Source organism: Notolepis coatsorum, assembly GCF_963971535.1.
Source record: "Notolepis coatsorum genome assembly, chromosome: 8".
In the NCBI taxonomy this organism is placed as follows: domain Eukaryota; kingdom Metazoa; phylum Chordata; class Actinopteri; order Aulopiformes; family Paralepididae; genus Notolepis; species Notolepis coatsorum.
Genome location: NC_140172.1, coordinates 116,410,967 through 116,432,484, shown reverse-complemented (window position 1 = coordinate 116,432,484; position 21,518 = coordinate 116,410,967). Strand labels below are relative to the sequence as shown.

Here is a 21,518-nt window from a genome sequence, read left to right as displayed (position 1 = left end):
TGCTATTTGCAAGCGGTGTTACAGAGCAGTGCCAACGAGGATCTCCATAAAGAAATGAAAGAGGTTCAGCTGCTCTTTCAACGTCACTGTGACTGAAGCATTAAACCATTAACTCTAGTTTAATAGATACGTTGTCTACTGATGGCGCATAATATCAACAGCTGATTCGTTGTTAGTAACGTTACAGCTTTCAGCAAACGTTAGCTACTGCTAGCCGTTAGCTCCGTTAGCTTAGCTGGCCACTTTTATAATTACTGCATGGAAACGGAGTAACGTTAACGTTTAAACGTTATGTCGAGGTCATACAATACTACAGTCGACATAAGGTTAACGTTACACCGTTTCCATTAAGTGTTTAAATAGCAGCAATCTTGTTGAAAATGTAACTAGAGTTGTTCCGATACCGATACTGGTATCGGAAATGCCGCCGATACTGCCTAAACTGCTGGTATCGGTATCGGCGAGTACACGTAAATTCTAGCCTCCGATCCCATGATGTAATTTATCTCCTGCCGAGTCCTGCGGAGAGTGAGGATTATAAAATGAACATGTTTTAAAGTGTGATGCTGTGTCATTTTAACAGCAGATACACTTTCTTAAATTCCATTGTCCCCGACAGTGCGGTGTGACGGGGAGCTCGGACGGGAATCGGGATGTGTTTGGCTGGTGTTATGATAGCATTAGCTGGAAAGATAGCTAGTTGGAACAACATCCGCTTTTAACGTTACATCAAATCAGATGATCGCCTGTCCTTTCTCCAGGACCTAACACTGTCCGTGACCGTCTATCAACAATAATGCACCCACGGTGAATTGTATTTAAGTTAAGTAGCTACGGACTAGCGTTAGCTGACTATTACTAACGTTATCTTAATGTCGATGCGGGAAGACGAGCTAGGTCAGTTAGCTTAGCTTGATAACGTTACCGTGTCTAAAGTTGGTGCTATTCACATAATCCAGCAATAATGGCTGCAGACCTGCAAGCAAAGTACAGCAAGTGCCAAAGGATAAGAGTCTGAGGCGGAGTTTCAAAAGAGAATGTTGAATATTTATTTTGCATCAAAAATCACAACATGAACGTTCTATCTGCCACTAGCTTACAGACTGAATAGGGTATATCCTAATAAACTAACCTACACTGTAACACGCAACACTTTGATGAACATTGTTACTCAGCTGATAGAGTTATACCCTTCTTGCTGTCTTGTCGCACAGAACTTGTAAGTCGCTTTGGATAAAAGCGTCAGCTAAATGACTAAATGTAAATGTAAATGTAAATGTATATCTGCAGAGCCACTGAGTAGCGAGTGCAACACCGTTTAATGTCCGTGTGGATCATTGGAGAATAGAATAGAATAGATCTTTATTTGTCATTGTTGGTACAACGAAATTTGTTAGGAACATCACCACTGGCATACAACATAAGATATAACATGTGCAAAATAATAATGTCAATAATAATAGTAATATAGTAATAAAGTAATAGAGTATCAATGTCCCAATGTCCCAATATATAACATACCATCATTGTCCCAAGTGCATCTAGTGCTTGTGCAAATAAATTAATAAATATAAATATTTCAGTCCAGTGAGTTGATGGAAGGAGGGGGGGGGGGGGGGGCGTTGACTTGCAAAGGATGAAGTATTGTATAGTGCAGCAATGCAAGTCCGGTTCACAGTTATTGTTGTAATGTGGGAGTGGGAGTTATGTCACCGGGGGTGGGATGCGGGGGGGGGCAAGTTGATGTTCGTCGTTGAGCAGCCTGACAGCCCGTGGGTAGAGGCTGTTGGTCAGTCTGCTGGTTCCGGACTGGATGGATCTGTACCTTCGACCAGAGGGCAGCAGTTGAAAGAGATGGTTTGCTGGGTGGTACTGGTCTAGTAAGATGTTATTTATACGCCGTAGGCAGCGGGAGGTAAAGACTGTGGAGATATCTGGGAGGCTAGCTCCAGTGATCCTCCTCGCAGCCTTGACCACTCTGTGGAGGGCCTCCTTCTCTGCCCTGGTGCAGCCAGTAAACCACACCAGTAGTCCGTACGTGAGTACACTCTCTACTGCGCAGTGGTAGAAGTTGGCCATCAGTCCCTGTGGGAGTTTAGCCCATTTAAGCTTCCTGAGATAGAAAAGGCGCTGCTGTGCTTTGCCCACAGCAGAGGCAATGCTGACCCCCCAGGACAGGTCATCAGACATTGTCACGCCCAGAAACTTAAATTTTGAAACCCTCTCCACCTCCTCATTCCCAATGAGGAGTGGAGAGTGGCTGAGGTCACCAGTCCTGCGGAAATCGATGATCATCTCCTTGGTCTTCGTGGGGTTGAGAGCAAGGTTATGACCATCGCACCACTCCACTAGTTGCTCAACCTCCCTCCTGTATGAGGTCTCATCATTCCCTCTGATGAGGCCAAGCACTGTTGTGTCATCTGCAAATTTTACTATGAGGTTAGATGGAGAGGAGGAACAACAGTAGGGTATATCTGCAGTGCTGCAGCCCATACTCATTGATTAATGATACTAATACAAATCTATACAATCACCCGTTGTTGAATAAATACTATACGTTCTAGTTATTACTAAAAAACAGTATAACAGTATCTTAAAAAAAAAAAAAAAAAAGTATAATTTATATAATTTTTTTTTTATGCACTGGTATCGGATAAATATCGGTATCGGCCGATACCCAAAGCTTAGGTATCGGAATCGGATCGGAAAGGGAAAAATGGTATCGGAACATCTCTAAATGTAACGTTACTCAAATGCTCCGAGCATAGCCTCTCTCTCTCTCTCTCTCTCTCTCTCTCTCTTTATCTTTAAATAAAAATCGAAACTGTTACTAACTGTAATACGAACAGTTCAGTTTGTCAGGTACATGCAACACAGATTACAGTGTTTACATCCGTCTGCTTGAGAAAATACCATGTTCTGCAATAAAAATTATTGAAGTGAGATGAACAGTTAGTTTTAAATGTGTGATCTAAAGATAAACAAAGGGTTTTAAAAGTGTTATATTTATCTTCTCTTAGGTCGCTTTCACACAGGGGCTGTTTGGTCCGGACTTTCGGACCAGAATTCGATAGTCCGGTTTTTCGGGTCTGTGTGAATGCGCGTCGAACTCGGTTCGCGGACCAAACAGTCGAACTCTGGTCCGCCTGAAAACGTAGGTCTCGGTTCGGCTTCATCGAACCAAACGCGAACCAAATATAGGAAGTGATTATTATTACCACTGCTCGCAGCACTCACTGCAAAACAAGCACACTGCATCTAATCTCTCTATCTATCTATCTATATATCTGTGCATCTTGGGAAGAAGGAAGAAAAAACGCGGCTTATTATTATTACCGAGGCGCGCGGCTTATTATATTATTAATAAAACAGCTACTTGTGGGCACTCATAAAAACACCGTGGTCTACAAGTTGTTTAGCGAGAGGATGGTGGTAATGTGCTTCAATAGAACAATGGATCAATGCCATGTCAAAACTCGGCTCCGCTGATCTGGAGGACTCGCAGTCCACACAGACACACACGCGCGCGCGCGCGCGCACACACGGGATCGCAGCCACACACACATTTCCACTGTCCAATAGACAAGCGCCCTTTTCGACCGCGTGACATTGTTCAGAAGGTCTCGGTCCGCCTGACAGATATCTGTGTGAAAGCAGGCGAACCAAATGAAGAATGCAACAATGTTGCAACTTCACCCCCAGAACCGCACCGAGTCCACCAAAACTATATGTGAAAGCGACCTTATAGTACCAGAGAGAAGCTGAGGAGAATCAACCAGCAACAAAAGCTAAATTTGTTTATATAAAAAAAAAAAAATTATATATATATATATATATATATATATATATATATATATATTATTTAATTTTTTTGGGTATCGAAATGGTATCGAAGTATTGATACTTTTCAAGGTATCGTATCGAAGTCGAAATTCCAGTATCGTGACAACACTAGTCCACATTGCAGCCGGCTTGTGGGAGGCAAGAAACAGCGTTCGTGACAGGGGAGGGTTGAATTGGATGATACGAAATTGGGATGAGAGAAAATATAGAAAATGGGAGAAAAAGTGGATAAAAAAAAATAAAAAAATGGCAACAAATTTTAAGAAATGTCCACGATTAGGCTAGTTGATTTGACCAACAACTCTGTGAAATTGTGTTTCCCTCAAACGCAGGACCTCTTTAAATCCAGAGCTTACCAGATATGTACTTCAGGAAATAACTCAATTCAGCATGGAAAATATTATCCAAAAACAACTCTGACTAACAAAGTATTTTTTAATACCAAACTAAGACCAATCAGACCCATCAGTGGTCACCAACCCGTCGATCTTTGAGACCTTCCCTGTAGATCTTTCCCTAAAAAAAATTTACAGTTCTACTTTTGTTTTGATGTGAAAACATAAGATTAATAAGATTACTGCACTTAGCACTGACTGAGAAAGTACATATTACAGTTCTACTTTGACAAACGTATTACAATTAGCATTTTCTAATGTTAACACTTTGATCGCCATGGGTTAAATTCATAATTTACCATCCCTAGCCAGCTCTATTTGTCTATGGAGAAGTTCCCCTTCTTTGCAGGGCTATAACTTTTTAAATTCTATTGCTAAATTGCCATTATTATGGCCCATTCAATGTCCTATATGTATTGTTCAGGGTGTAGCAACGTTAAACTTTTTCATTCACATATTCATACTAAAATATGGTCTAAAGTAGAAGTATGTTTTATCGTTTTCTGCAGCTTTCTCCAGAACTTGATTTATAGCTCCAAATGCATTATATTGATGATGAAATACAGTTTGATAGCAATCGGCACGAGATAAAAAATGTCAACTGGACGTGGTTCTAGAAGTTACTACGTATCATCTGATGATGACCGGATGGGCGGGGGGCCGTTTATAATTCCGTGGGCAGCGTTAGATGATTCATCCAGTGTGGGTCATATGTTCATCATAGCAGTTTATATGGAACACGTTAGAATATAACGCTGCCTGCAACTCACCGTGGCTTCCTCGCGCCGCTGGCAGATGAGCGTGGAACAGAATTTTTTCTATTATGGGATGGAGAAATGCCCGATCCATTTCCAGGTTGTATAATAGTATATACGTCCAAATCATGTTGTTTTTTCGAGTTATTTGCACCGATCGATGTTCACTGTGTCAAGACGGAGTCTCTCTCGCACTTCAGGTTCAAAGGGTCATTTCCGGTTGGCGATCTGCCGATCGGCCACCAGATGGCGCTCTTGAACCGCTAGAGAGTTGAGTGGAGCTTTGCAGTGTATCTCAGGGCTCCGGAGGGGAAATATGATTTTGATCACAGATTTTTGAAATATTGACAATGACATCAAAGACGAGTTACGGCGTCTTCGGCAGAATGAGCATGGCTAGGAATGACGTCTAAACTCGTCATCGGCGACCATAGTGTTAATAATATGAGAGTCCACATTACAGTTCTACTTTTGTTTTGATGTGAAAAGTGATGCTGCATAAGAGGACTGCACTTAGCACTGACTGAGAAAGTCCACATTACAGTTCTACTTTATAAAATGCTAATTGTAAATATGTTTGGCAATGTTAATTAATAGGAGAAGGTCCACATTACAGTTCTACTTTTGTTTTGATGTGAAAAGTGATGCTGCATAAGATGACTGCACTTAGCACTGACTGAGAAAGTCCACATTACAGTTCTACTTTATAAAATGCTCATTTTAAATATGTTTGTCAATGTTAATAATATGAGAAAGTCCACATTACAGTTCTACTTTTGTTTTGATGTGAAAAGTGATGCTGCATAAGATGACTTAGCACCGACTGAGAAAGTACATATTACAGTTCTACTTTGACGTTTTAATGTTGGACCAAAGCATTGCATGTAATTAGAATACAGGCAAATAAAAGTAATTTAGTTTAAAGTACAATCTTGGCTGTCTTTTTCTCTCAACGCTTCAATAGGTAGATCTTGCCTTCACCAAAAAAAAAGTGAACTTGGGCTTAAAAAGGTTGGTGACCACTGCATTAACACTATGGTCGCCAAAAACGCCTTACCACGTCATTCCTCGCCATGCTCATTCTGCCAAAGACGCCGTACCACGTCTTTGATATCAATATTTCAAAAATCTGTGATCGCAATCATATTTCTCCCCCGGAGACTTGAGATCTACTGTTGATCCCCTCTCAACTCTCCAACGGTTCAAGAGCGCCATCTGGTGGCCGATCGGCGGATCGCCCAGACCGGAAACAGGAAATGGAAGCTGGTGCTCATTCCAATTCGGTCCGATCACTCGCTAATAGTCCCAGGACTCGAGCTAGACGCAATGGATAGCAATCCGTTACCAATAACTCGATAAACAACATGATTTGGACGTATATACTATTATACAACCTGGAGATGGATCGCATAATTATTTCTACATCCCACAATAGGAATATTTCTGCTCCACGCTCATCGCCCAACGGCCCGAGGAGACTGGGGTAAGATTCAGCGTTATTTAGATGAATCATCTAACGTTGGCCACGGAATTATAAACGACCCCCCCCCCCCTTCCGGTCAACATCAGATGATAAGTAGTAACTTCTAGAAGCACGTCCATTTGACATTTTTTATCTCGCGCCGATTGCCATTAAACTGTATACAATCATCAATATAATGCATTTAGGGCTATAAATCACGTTCTAGAGAAAGCTGCAGAAAACGATAAAAACATACTTGTACTTTAGACCGTATTTTAGTATGAATATGTGAATGAAAAAGTATAACGTTGCTACACCTTGAACAATAGATACTTGATGTTGAATGGGCCATAGTAATGTCAATTTAGCAATACAATTTAAAAAGTTATAGCCCTGCAAAGAAGGGGAACTTCTCCATAGACGAATAGAGCTGGCGTGGGATGGTTTATTAAGAATATAAGCCTGGCGACCAAAGTGTTAATGGATTAATGGGCTATGGGGCGGCCCTAGTTCCAATTGAAATGTTCATGAGGCTTCACGCAGACTGCAGCATCACTCCCAAAAGTTTTTTTCTCCATCTCATAAGCTATTTCAGGAAGGATAAACCTTTACCAACGCTCCAGACAAACTGCCGATGTACACAAGGAGTGGTCAACTAGCGCGGCTGGGTGGCGCAGCGGACATTGCGCTCGTCACCAACGCATGACTAGGGCGGCTGGGTGGCGCAGAGGACATTGCGCTCGTCACCAACGCAAGAGACACCGGTATCGAATCCGGCTGTCAGTGTTGCCCCCGGCTTGGGCCGGCTGTCATACTGACTCAATTGGCAGAGTTAGCGGGAGGGGAGTCGATGGGTGGTAATCTGGACATTGTAAACAGCGACTCCTACATGTCAGTCAGGGCGCCTGCACAGCAAAGACAGGAAAATGGGGGGGGGGGGGGGGGGCAGTGTGAGCAGGGCACGAAATTTACTTTTTGACTCACCGGCCAGTGGCGGGTAGATGGGAAAAATCTACCCGCCAAGCATATTTCTTACCAGCCAAAAAAAACGCATTTGTGTCACATACATTTTATTTTATTTTTTTTATAATCTAATTTTATTAATCAAGATCTACTTGAAATCAGCCCGCGATCTACCTGTCGATCGCGATCGACTGGTTGGGCACCACTGCAGTAGAGTGACGTATTTCATGGGAAATAAAGCAAATGACCAATCGGAAGCTCTCATTTAGCTTGTTTACTTCCTGAAAGTCTGCCATTGCGATATGCGAGCGTTTTCCGAGCAGCAGAACTCCGTGGAGTCCAGTCCGAGTACAGTCCGCTCGACTATGGGAGCACCTTTATTATAGTCTTTAGGGATGCACCGAAATTTCGGCTACCGAAAGTTTTCGGCCGAAAATGGCAAAAAATTGCCTTTCGGCTTTCGGCCGAAAGAGTTTTTTCACCGAAAATATAATACCGAAACAGAAACAACCTGTAACCTAACGCGTGTTGTTGTGATGATGTCGTGCTGTCGGGAGTCGCGCTGTTTCTATGTAAACTCTGCGCGCAACGCGTCCAATAAATGCGTCTTTAACATCCTTATTTACTATATGGCCTCGCGGTTAATCACTGAGTGATCTAATATGCATATTCTTCAGAGCGAGAGGGGGGGGGGGGGGGATAGTGTTTCTCACATTGACGCTGTCTGTCGTTGATAATACAATCTTTCTCGAGCATACACATCGCGCGTCTACTGTGCCGAGAAAGCACATTCAACTGGGGACTAGAAAGGTGCGCTCAGTAGAGCACAGATGTCCGCCGCGGCAGCCAGAGAAAAGATGGAATTAATGTGCTGTATGCATTCAGAAGTGCTGAATAAATGTTTTATGGACCCATAAGTGATTATTTATTATTTAAGTTAAGTTTTGCCATAATCATATATTTTTCGATAATCATAATGTTCCACAACATTGGTAAAAAAAATCTATTCTATGAATCATTTTCGGCCTTTCGGCATTCGGTTTTCGGCCAACTGTTTTCTATTTTCGGTATCTGTTTCGGCCAAGAATTTCCCATTCGGTGCATCCCTAATAGTCTTACCAATAGCAATAGATTTTGGAACACCTAGATTTAGCGATAGCAATAGTAATATAACGTTAATGCAACTAAACGAATGCCTTGCTTCAGGGTTAGAAATTAACGGGGGCTTGGGTAGGGATGGGTATCGTTAGGATTTTATCGATACTACTACTCTTATCGATACTGCTTAACGGTTCGGTACTTTATCGATACTCTTATCGGTTCTTTTTGGTTCTTTTTTTGCAAGAAAAAAAGACAATTAATTAAGAACAGAATCAACATTGCTTTATTATTTATAAATACAACTTTATAAATAAGTATTATAAATAAATATAATTTCTTCAGCAACAGCAGCAGCAATGTTCTTTTATATAACTTTATAAATAAATAAATATAATAAATTAATATAATTTCTTCAGCAACAGCAGCAACAATGTTTTAAATGTGTCCGACTCTGAATTATAGACTTTTTATAATAAACAACAAATGCAAAAGGCTAACAGAACTGTGACACTGGTTCACCCTATCCTCTGTCATCCTTCCTCTAGCTGCTAGGGATAAAGGACTTTGGGTGGTGGAGGGAGGTAGAGGGAGGATGTGGTGGCCCTGGGCTCACTGGCCTGGGACATAGTGGCTGACGCCTCAGCTTGACGATCTATAAAAAGTTTAGATTGTAGTATTTGTAGCTAAACAATTGTTTTGTTTATTAGCCTATTTGTAATAATTCGTTATTAGCCTAGGCAACTCCGTATCTTGGCTTACGGTTACGGCTGCAGTGGATGCAGATGGAACACTGCGCGCAAGGCAGTCGAATACGCGCATTTCTGCACACTAATATCATGTTTTGCCAACAGATGTTTTGATAAATTGATTTGCTCGTATTGCCACCCTTACTGGCAAATGTTTTGTTGCACTTGTGGCAACGTGCATTGTCGGCATTGACCCTTGTAAAGTATATCCATACTTTAGAACGCTTCGCTCTATCCGCCATGATCACGACTCAGTGCATGCAGAGCTGCTGTCTGTGTGCAGAGCGCTATAGCACGGGGCGTCGGGGACTTTCATTAAGGAGTACCCGTATGTAGTACCCGGATGTCTATGTGTAGCACTAGCGAGCGACTCGCGAGGAGTGTGTGTAATAATTGACTCGCTGGCTGCGGCTCGCTTCTCGTGCAGAGACAGAGAGGATCGTTCGCAACTTTTAAATAATAATAATAATAATAATAATTTCTCTAGAGTATCGATAGCAGTACCGAGGACGTCAGAGCTTATAAATACTCCGGTATTTTCTAATATAGTACCGGTTCCCGTTTAAAACCGGGGTCCGGGGGGCATCCCTAGGCTTGGGGCATAATGCCCTTGAAAATGGACAAAATGCCCTCGAAAATCAGTTAAGGGGGGCACAAAATGCCCCCGACAGTTTACTAATTATATATATATATTTATCCGGTAATGGCGCGTCTGTATCGTACGGTTCAGATGACGCGCAAATAAAAAAAAATCATTTGGCGGAGGTGAGCACTGGCTGCAGCAGCAGCACTGCAGCTAAGCCAGGTGCTAGTCAGTTTGTGTACAAATGGCAAGCACAATCTAAATCAATCTTCATTACGACTTTAAAAACATAGCCATTAACATTACATAGGCATACACACATCTTGCCATAGCGTTAGCAGTTTGTACAACACGACGCACGTTTTAACTATAGAATCAGCCCGCGAAGTAATACAGTCAACGAAATGTTACCGTAGCTACTAGCTAGCAGAGGAGGAAATGGGAGTCTGAGAGGCGGGGTGTTTAAAGACAATGATAGGCGTTTATTCAACATCCAAGAAGGCTAACATACAACTGTGTTTTACTAACTCCAACCGGGACTATTGCCGCTTTCCCACTGCATGCCATCACCTCCTAACGTTACCGGAGCTACCGGAGCTGATAATAACATTGCCTGAGCTGAAGGTGCGTGACACTAAAATGTCCGTGGGGACCCGGCGCCAACCCATAGATAGTTCCAACTCACCGAATTACGTAATCCACCACAGTTGCACTCAATATTTAAATAATGTTAGTCTAAATAAATGTAGACAGATACATAATAATTTCAAGCAGAACACGAATCTTTCCATTAAGAACTGACAATCAGGGAATTTAAACATGGTTGACATTGTTTTTTTGTGTTTATATTAAAGAAAGGAAAGTCTAGTGCTGGCTGAGCATATTGTTTGTTTGCACTAAGTTAATACTACAAATGTAGCCTATATTTTTCAGTCAGTTCGGTCTTTGTGTGCCAAACATTATTTAAGGCTGTAAACACTGTAAACTTTTTTATTTTTTTTTAATAAATGAGAAGCATGTTTAGATTTGAGTGTTACATTTTTTTTATAAAAATTTACGTATATCGAACCGAACTGAAAACCGTGACCCCAAAACCGTGATACGAACCGAACAGTCTATTTTGTGAACCGTCCCACCCCTACCGTTTATCATAAAAATTCAGTGCCCCCGAAATACAAAAAAAAGCCCCCGAAAATCAATTAAGGGGGGCAAAAAAAGCCCTTGAAAAAAAATGTTAATTTCTAACCCTGCCTTGCTTTGTTAATCATAATGTTGATGCAGTAGCGTATATGTTGTTGTGTTGACTGTAACGGACATGATAACAACATAACACATTCAAATTGCGATAATCGATTCTAACATTTTCAAATCGATGCAGTTGAATTTTCCCCTTAGGATCAATGCATTGTTACACGGTACCCCTACCAAAGTAACTGGCCCACTGTGTATGTGTGTACAGCTAACTTGGCTAGCGTTATCAACAGCAGAGGTGGGCAATAGGGTCCAGCTGCAGCGCCGGACGGCCGGAGTGCAAGCGGTGTGACGTAATTGGCAGAATCGACTGTCAATCAATGGTCTACCTGACACGCAAACTCATAAACAATGTTTCTGTACTGGAGGTGTACAGTAGGGGTGGACGGTATAAACGGTATACGGTATAAACGGTATGAATTTGCTCTACGGTATGGATTTTGCCTATACCGTGTAACCGGTAGTACAGCTCTAAAATAGCAATGACGTCATGTAACCACAGCGCGACTATTTCACTCGCATTTGCCCCTAAAAATAGATAGAATTAGTCATAGATAATAGATATGTGCGAACTGGAAAAAGTTATTTAGGAGGCTTCGCGCAGTGGGCGTGCCAGCCCCTCCCGCACGCATGTAAACACGGGTCTACTAGTAGCCTAGTGGGACGGGACGTCTCCCTGAGCTAACGTTAGCTTAGCTACCGTTACAAAATGACCCAGTCAACTATTCACTTTTAGTTTAATACATGATGAGGCATTGTCTAACCGAACGGTATCTAGTCGGCCAGCTACCGATAGCTCCTGACATCAACAAACGCTCCATCAAGTCTAGTAGAGAGTAGACGTGTATGATAGCTCCGTTAGCCGTTAGCTCACGTTAACACAAGTTAGTTCACCGTTCAAAACGAAATGTCCCATTGAACTAAATAATTCACTGAGGCGTTGTATTAACGTTATATATCCGGCTAGCAGTAGCTACAGATAGCTCCTGATATCTATGTCTTATAACACTGATTCGATGCGTATTCGAGCTGAGGGCTTGTGAATGTGATTTAACGTTATACCAATACTAGGGCCCAGCTGCAGCGCCGGTGAATCCTGGCCGTAGCTCGAGGCTACTCGAGTATAGGTCCAGCTGCAGCTCCGGAGAATCCTGGCCGTAGCTAGAGGCTACTAATGTACACACAGACAGTGGAGCTTGTTGCGTGGTGGCGATGTCTCGCAGATAATACAAGTACAAGTCTAATTATATAATATATATATTTTATATAAAAAAAAAAAAAATTATATAAAATTAAAAAAAAAATTTATCAAAAACGATGATACCGTGATATATACCGTTACCGTCTATGCTTCAAATTATACCGTGATATAAATTTTAGACCATACCGTCCACCCCTAGTGTACAGTATTTCAATAGGCAACCCTGAAAGGATTATTTTTCTAGAAGAGCAACACAGCCAAAAGATAGGCATTGTATGCATAAAAGGGGCAAAAGCTAAAGTTAAGTGACTGTTACTTTTGTAGTCAGTAGTTTGATTTGATAGTTTATTTGATAGGGACAGCACATGTTAATAAACATCAAGTACAAAATACAAAATGTAAACATGCAGGGTTGTAGCAAGAGCTAATTTACACCAGGAGACAGCAAAACTCTTTCAATAAATATATAGCCTGCTTAGGGTAAAAGCATGGTGACAATCAATGATAAAAACAAGAAACAAGTTACATAAACTAAATCAGATTAAAAATGATCACAGTTCTGGTTTGCCTTAAGATGCAGTTTAAGATGAGTCTTGAACATGGAGTATGTAGGGCACTCTCTAATCACAACTGGTAGGCTATTCCAGTAGTTACCACCTTTAACAGAGAACACAGTTTTAGCAAAGGTAGTATACCGAAAGGGCACCTTACAGTCCCCTCTACTGATGGCCCTGGTGGTAATGCCAGTGTCTCCTTTTTGTTCAATGTCACTGCCTTTCTTATTAAGCCTAGTTGTTGGCTACAACTTTGCCACAGTAGGCATTAATCACTTAATAGTTCAAATGTCTGTGTCCCATTCCCGTTTGCACATGCAGATACACACACACACAGTGGGCCAGTGACTTTGGTGGTATGTGCTATTGCACAGATGTGTGTCCCGTTCCAGTTTGCACATGCACGCATAGTACAAATATACATTTAAAAAGAAAAATCAGCTGAGGGTGGAGGGTTATTCATTCACTTCCCCCTGACCAGATTATCTGCCAATCCAGGGAGGATCGAACCGGTGACCTTCCAAACACAAGCCTGATTTTCAGTATCCGACTCAAAAGTCCTGTACCGGTTAGTCCCAGGCGAGCTTGTACAAGTCTTTCCAAGCCAACAGTAATGTTCTACATAAGACCCAGGGAGTGGGAGCAGTAGTGGTAACAGTAGCAGCAGCACAGAGCTGGGCGATGAGAGAGAGGGAGAGGAGTTCCCTCTTTCAGTGAGAACCAAATATGGAGGAAATGACAAGCAGAGAGCGCAAGCCGACAGACTTGCCTGCCTGCCTGCCTGCCTGCCAGCCACACACGCCTCAAAAGACTCTCACTAGCGTCACATGATCAGTCTGGTGACATCACCTCCTGCTGAGTAAAAAGGCTCAGACAGTCGGGGGTTGAGCAGCTTGGGGAGGAGTTGTTCTGCACTGCACAGCATACAGAATATAGGGACTATTACCCCCATTTTACAAACAGTGACACTGCGATTAAGAAGAGTTTTATTTTCTCTGCACAACCCCTTGACCAAGACACAGATGCATGTGTCTGGAGAAGACTGAGGAGCACAGAGCCATTTAGGGCACCACTGTGCAAGGCAAGCTTCCAGTGACAATGGTCACATACAGCAGGGATCAAACCTGCGATTCCCCAGCCACGGGACCATTCTTTCCAACTTCCAGGAAATAAGACACAAAGACACATGCGCTTCGAGATATTTGAACAGGCAACCAAACGAGATATTCAGAATAGACCAACCTACGTGGAATCGTGGACTTGCACGAAACAAACATGTTTGATTTTGACTAGGCCCATTATGAATTATTTCAAATGATCTTCAGTTACCGCCAAGGGCGTCGGCGAACAAGAGACGTGGTTACTGAAACGTTTGTAAACCAGCAGCCACATGCTGATGCACACACACCCTAGGGCACACAGGCCTAGAACCCCTCTCTGAAGAGCAGTGTCTTCACAGGCATGTGGCCATATCACAGAGTCCAGACACCCCCGTTAACCAGATAAAGAACCAGCTCAAGATGGGAGACCTCAAAAGACATGATGTCTGATAATCAGCTGAGTGTATGTATGCATGCGTGTTGGGAGGGAGGGAGTGGGAGATAAAGAAAAAAAGGAGAGAGAGATAAAGCAAGGGCACTGGGTCACAGACCTAAACTAACACCCCATAGCATCTCTTTTGTTATTTACACTGGTTACTAACAGAGTCAAAGTGACCAAAAGAAACCCAATATCACTTTGGAAACTGATCTCGGTGTTAACAGGAGGTACAAAATCTGTACTTCACCTTTCAGTTGTATGGCATAATTATTTATCTTGCCAATTGCCTCTCATTCGTCAAGAGAATAAGTGAGTAGAATGTCTGTCTAGGTCTAAATGTAGCAAAATGTAGGATGTTCAGTTAGTCCTCTTTTTTGTCATAATGTAATTCAAATAACTTTGGATGGCAATTGCACCAATTCTGTAGTCGAGTAGTTCTCCCTGCAGGTCCGGTGATTCAAACCAGAGATGTCACGATTACCATTCTGTTGAGCTTCAGAGCGTCAGTGGTCATCGTTGAATAATCAAAGCTTCAGTGGTCGTCATCGTTGAATAATCAAAGCTTCGCTCTTCTCGTGCAACAGTCTCAATGTGGCGGGAAACCGAGAGCTGTGGTGTGACCGTGTTTTGTCTGAAGAAACGATTCTCTAAATCAATGTTGAATTATTATACCTGTAAGGTACTCCTTATGCCGATGTAGGCACCTTTTTGGAGGGGTAAAAAAAAAACACAACCGAGAACAAAGAAAACAAAAGCGTTCGAATGATCGATTTGATTTTGATCGAGTACCATTACAGCGACTGAAGCTCCAAAGCATTGGGGGTCAGCCCCTATACCTTACAGTAGCAAACCTCAAGGCTGCTCTGCCTCTAACATTTCATTTTTTAGGCTATTTATTTACACAATAGATTTCATTAGGGCCAGGGAAAAAAAACTTGGGAAGATTTCTAGCTCGTCCCCCGTCCTGCGGATGTTTCTAGTTTGCCTGGCACAGAGTTTCTGCTGAACCACAACAGAAATCAAACTCAGTTCACCAAATGATATCTTTTGACAACAATGAAAAGGTGCTGACCCCCTGAAACCAGTGGCACCAAGCCAAACTGAAATATCAAATCTAAATCAAAGTGGGACCTTGTGGATCAAAATCTATTTCAGTTATCGGTGCAGATAACCAGCCCTAAATTTCATGTCACAGCCAAGTCGGCAACAGCTGTTTCTGCTGCGCAGTGTACAGAGGCAGGAATTCAAACAGCGTTCAAAGGGACATACACATAAGTAATTTTGTATGTAGGCCAAAAATAAGTTAAAACAGAACAGCCCCTCGGTTCAGATTAACCTTATCACTGCATCGCTTTAACAGCGTGAGGAGATAATTCACACTGACTGACCGACCAGATGGACCAACAATGCAGTACAACCACTCACTCAGAGGCCGAGGAGGACCTTCTGTCTGCTGAATAGTATGCAGTAGGAATGCACAAAAACTATCCCAGGAAAAAAACCTTTTAGTAAACTGTTTTTCCCCACAGTACTGCAGACTTACCGACGTGGGCTGTAAGTCGCAAATTGTGGACACTCACTCACTCATGGATGTTTAGTCAATGGCGTAGTGTCGCCTACTTTCAAATTGATGACACAGAATGGACTATATGTACAGTATACATGTGTTGTATGACTGGCTGTCGTAGTGCTCGTTAGGAAATAGGAGAGCAGTTGAACACTGGTTGGTTTCCTGAAAGTAGTTAGTAGAGTTGACACTGACAGACACAGCCGATATTATGTACCAGCAGCATTAGAGTGTTAAATTCAAGCCATAATAATAATAATAATAGCAGCATGGATTTATATGGCCTTTCATGAAACCCAAGGACACTTTACAAAGCAACAAAAACACAAATAAAACCAAAATAGAAAAATAATAATGACAACAATGACGGTCAGGGAGACGACTAGAGGCTATGATGTCCATGATTAAACATCAACTTTTAGAGTCAAGTTTGGTGCGATCTGCGAGTCATTCGTTTTTCGATGGCATTCTACTGTTAACCACGTGTCAAAATCCTCTGGGCTTGTATACTCAAAATGTGGAAACGGTAGCTTCAACACCAATCCTGCCGTGAAAAGGTGGACCCACTTCAGCCTTTTGCGCATCAGCAACGCTTCCCAAGTTCATGACCTCCAGACAGGGTACCAGTCAGCCCCTCGTAAACTAGGGTACACTACACACAGCTGCTAGAGTAAATCCCCAAAGGGAGGGTGGCTTCCTTCACAGGGGTGACGTTGAATGAATGAAGACCGTGGGATGAGCAGAGAGAAAAGTGTCCATGCTAATTTAGAACTCACCCTACTATGTGAACCCAACAACCAAGTGCTTCAAGTATGCCAGGAACATTTAAAGCACCATAGCCTGATTCAATGTCCAGTTCAAGATTTTGCTACGCCTCAACTTTTTGCTTACATGGAATACCATCTGCACCGAGCCCTTTTGTGAATGTAGTTACATTTAAAATAAACTGTTTATTTTGCTCTCTCTCTCGCTCTAAATACCATTAAAACAGAAGGCGTCAATTTGCACTTGTTTGCGAGGTTTCCCAGGCACTAGAAGAATGCTAATGTGTCAGACTGAACCTGCCACTCATTCCTGACCCGATTCCTTGGCCAGCAGTCGCAAACGAGTGAGCTACAGGTTAACTTTAAAGACTCTTACCATTCAACCCGGGACATTTCTTCCCCAGGCGAAGCATGTGGGTCATGGCTAGAAGGTATCTGTGTTTTGTTGAAAAGCATTATATTATTATTATACACACAAATAATTTATTTCACCTCTATTTTAGGTTAAGGTGCAGCATGATGTCTTGAGGTTATGGTTAATGTTGGGTTTATCAACTACTTTTAAAGGGGGAAAACAGAATACGGATACCTCCTGAATTGCTCCTAAATTCAACAAGTGTGAATCCGCGATAGCTGCAACTAGAGGGTAACATTTTGAGCTAGACCCTTTTGGACCAGATGTGAAATTGGTGGCAGTCAGACATTAAAGTCCAATACAGCCAGAAGCACTTTTCCATAGGGGTAGGAATCTTTCAGAATCCCACTTCCTCCTCTCTCCTCCTACTTTTTTTCGTACCATTTCAGATTTGAATGCACAGCAGCACCAAGCATTGCATTAGAAGATTAACGTATTTCAACTTATAGGTGCCGACGTGCCGTTGTGTTTTTGTTGTTGTTAAAAGAAGTGATCTACATGTTAAAATAATAGCTCTACATTCCGACAGCCATCACTGATTGTTTTGGTCAGTAACATGGGTCTCCCAGTCCCTCCGCTCTGCAGTAAACGCAAAATACATGTTCAGGTATCCCATTTCCACTTCTATCCCATCAAAAATGGTTTGACAAAAATAAGAACTAGTTTTAAACAAATATTATGTGCTTGAAACAAGTCACATAAACTGCCAGTGAACTAAGCAAATCTGATTTCGCAAGATTTCTTTAAATAAGTCAAAATATCTAGGGTTCCCTCTCCTGATTGGATAAAGTGGGAAACGGGATCCCAGGAAATTTATTTTCCGTTTACTGCAGAGCGGAGGGACTGGGAGACTCATTACTACTAACCAAACAGTCTATATCAGTGATGGGTGTCAGAATGTAGAGCTATTTAACACTTTATTTGAAGACAAAAATACCACTTACAGCATTAATTAAACCACAGCTCCTTCTGCCGTTATCGCTAATGTCTGGGGGTTGGACTTCCTCTGTGTGAAATCTGTTTATTAGGTTATAATGGTAGGTGCCTACCAAGGTATCAAGTAAACACAACATGAGCATTAAGCTGTAAATGTAGCTGCTAGTACCATTTGGTCGATTCGTCTTATGATGATTCGTCCCAGAAGAAGATGGCCTGTGGCCCATTTTGGGCCCAATCCCATTGTTTGAAAAACCAGGGACTAGACACTGGATAGGTCACTTGCCTGCATCTGACAATGCACTTGTCCATATCGACTGGTCAAAAGGGCGTTTTCTGGATCTGGGCAGCATCTCTACACGGGGGGGGGGGGGGGGAACCACGCATCCACCCAGCCATCCAGACTTTAGAGTACAAACTGTGCTGCGTGGGGGGAGGGGATGACATGGCGAGACCCTGCAGCTGCATTGTTTACGCACGTTTTAACCCCCCAAACCCCGCTGGAAAACAAGACTCCCGTTATAACGTGACGCAGCGGCGTCAATGTGCTAAAAGCTACCCAGCATGAGTAGCAGTAGCGTTATTATATGATCATGCGGCGGTCGGAGCCACGATGGATCACATCGCTAGCCGTAGTAGCTTCCAGGCTAACGTTATACCAACCGGGCACTCGTCGGGGGGAACGACAATCAACACATGGCATGATGACAACTCATCCCCGTTTCTCTTACTATACAACATGTATATATGCGCCACGTTTACACACAACCAAGTCGTGCGAATTGGATTTTTCGATCGCCGCATTGTTCCCCTTGCATTTCGCCCAGGGAACACGTGGAGTGAACACGTGACGTCCCATAACAAAAAATGTGTTAGTTTTCTTCTAGACTTTTACAAGATACAACAATAAACGCAGCGACTGAACGCTTCGCCGTTCCGTGTTGAGTTTAAGCGCCGAGATGCGACCGCGGTGTGTTCGGGTCGGCGGCGCACTGTAGCCGTTAGTGGACACGATACACCCGGGGCTGGTGTCGCCGTGCTGCCGCTTAGCTTAGCCAGCCAGGAGGCGGAGGGCTGGGGGTCTGACTAGGCCCCGACTGGGAGCTGCTCCCCCATCAAGCCTGTTTACAGTCGTGTTGTTGTATTTGTCACATTATATAATGTACATGACCGTGACATGCTTGGTTATGTATGAGCCCCCTAGAGAGATCGTGCTTCATACAATTAAATGTCAAAAGAATAAGCCAAACCCTAGTAATACAAACTACTAAAGTACAAAATGCAACAAATGTTGGGATGTAGTGTAAATCTTTGGTAATGAATATATAAAACGGTTAAAGTGTCTAAGACTTTAGACTCTAGGTGAATGTAAAAGAGTGTGTGCAGTATGTGGGTGTGTGTGTGTGTGTGTGCAGTGACTAGATGGAGGAGTCGGCCAGTAAGAGCCAGTCCACACCTCTCCTCCGAAGAAGCAGTCTCCTAAACAAACCGATGATACAGTCGAGGCCTCATAGATAATGACGTTAAATCGAGGACTTGGGACACACTAAGCGGGTGTGGTGGATCCTGTGGTGTTGCATTGCCAGATGGTGAAAGTAGTAACTTGGGACACTTGAGGGATGGTCCTCACGGTGACTCAACACTCAGTCGGTACACCGGGTTGTTGTTGCTGCTTCTTCACACACCTCACATGGCAGCCATCGACCCCCCCCCCACCCCCCGTGATGTAACCTTACATCAGATTCGGTGTGAATGAATGACAGATTGCAGAATGGGTACAATACAGTACGGCTCAATACACACAATTGTATTGAGCTGTACTGTACCCATTCTGTAATCTGTTAATAAAGTTTTCAATCAAGGGGATGCAGACCAGAGAAAGACGTTTGTCTTGTTTACATTACATCAGGGTCCCCCATTTTCAATTCATAGTGTCTTTAACAACGCTGTTAAAAAGCCTCGCCCCACGTTAACTTATTAACATGTTCAAATTGAGCCCCGTTTCTTCGCATTGACATGCAACAAATACACAAGTGTATGCATGCGTGTGTTCCGCATGTTCCAATTCCAATGCCTCCGAAGAGTCAGGGTCCACACACACTGCTCCAGGAATAGCAGAGAGAGCGGCCCTCGGGTCTAAATATAGTGCATCTAGCGACCATCACACAGCAGGAGGTGCTACTAAAGTGCCACATAATGATTAATGACAGCTGTTTGTAGTGTAGTGGTTCAGGTGAAGACGCACCCTGGACCAGATCAACACAACAAGAAGAAGAGAAGAACAAACAGGGAGGAGGGTACAAACCATGGTGTGCTGCTTGTCCGTTCACGCTGACCACGGTCACCACCGCGTTGTTCATTTTCTTAGTCCATGGGTTCACCTTGGGCGGGGGAGCTTCAGTAAATTCCTGTTTGTTGCCACCCTTAACGCCGTCCTCCGTGTGCTTGTTGTTCGAGGAGCCCGCCTGGTCCAGGCTGTCCTTCGCCTGGTTGTTGCTCTCCTCCTTCGCCTGTTTCGAGCTCGGCTGCCCGGGGTGCTCTCCCCCCTTGTTGCTCCCCTCGTCGTCGACAACACCACCACCAACACCGCCCGCCTGCTTCGCCCCTTTCTCCAGGCACTCCTCTCCGTGGATCATCGTGCTCGCATGTCCTCCGTGCTCCTCCTGTTTGATAACAAGGGGATTGTTGGGCAGGAGAGGAGCCTCCACCTGAGTGGCCATTTCCCCTTTTTCTCCTCACGGATACCCCCAAATTCGCCTTCAAGTCAGGGACGACAAATGTGAAGTATTCCGCGGAATCTTCTTCTCCACTCCACCCCTAGACCAAATAACCTTCAGTCTAAGACGCAGAGTGGCCAGTACTAAATTAAAACATATAAAAAAGCGTCCGAAAGCCTCTCAAAATTACAACCGTATCTCCACAACTAGCAGTAATATGGATGATCACCACCACCACCACGCGATAGAAGGGCACGCGCACGCACAGCGTAGGGGGAGTGAGCACGTAAAGGGTGCGCGCGCAGCTGGGCTGTGATGCGTGATTCTTTTCCCGTAGCCTTCTCTTCCGCAACTTCCGCCTTGTACATAATATTCTCTGCTTCAAAGTGGTTATGCTTTGTATTTTGGCCCTCTTTCGAAGTGGGTTATGCTTAGAGTTAGGGTTAGGGTTAAGGTTAAGGTTAGGGTTAGGGGGAAGAGACCCTTCGGCGCTAAACCAATCAGAGAGGGTCTTCGCTGTACGTGGCTAGCCAATCAGAGAGCGTCTTCGCACACATAGGCTACGGGAAAAAATCACTCGGCTGTGACGTTAGCATCGCCTCGAGCCTCCTTGGAGGAAGTAGGAACGTATTTCTAAATGGTAGACACTAGGGATCCCACGGGCCACGGCACGGAAGAAACATGTTTACTACTATTTATTTTTAATTGTAGGTAGTGGGAGTGGTC

General features: G+C 43.3%; 1 protein-coding gene across 2 annotated transcripts in view; it reads right to left on the bottom strand.

Moving 5' to 3' along the window:
* larp1 (La ribonucleoprotein 1, translational regulator) overlaps nucleotides 1-21,015 on the bottom strand; it is a 173,607-nt gene extending 152,592 nt beyond the window's left edge. For both annotated transcript variants that reach the window (XM_084320915.1, XM_084320916.1), the window contains exon 1: nucleotides 20,381-21,015. In XM_084320915.1, coding sequence (XP_084177041.1) covers nucleotides 20,381-20,795 — 415 coding nt within the window. In that variant the 5' untranslated portion in view covers nucleotides 20,796-21,015. The remainder of the gene's footprint in view (nucleotides 1-20,380) is intronic.
* Nucleotides 21,016-21,518: the final 503 nt, after the last annotated feature.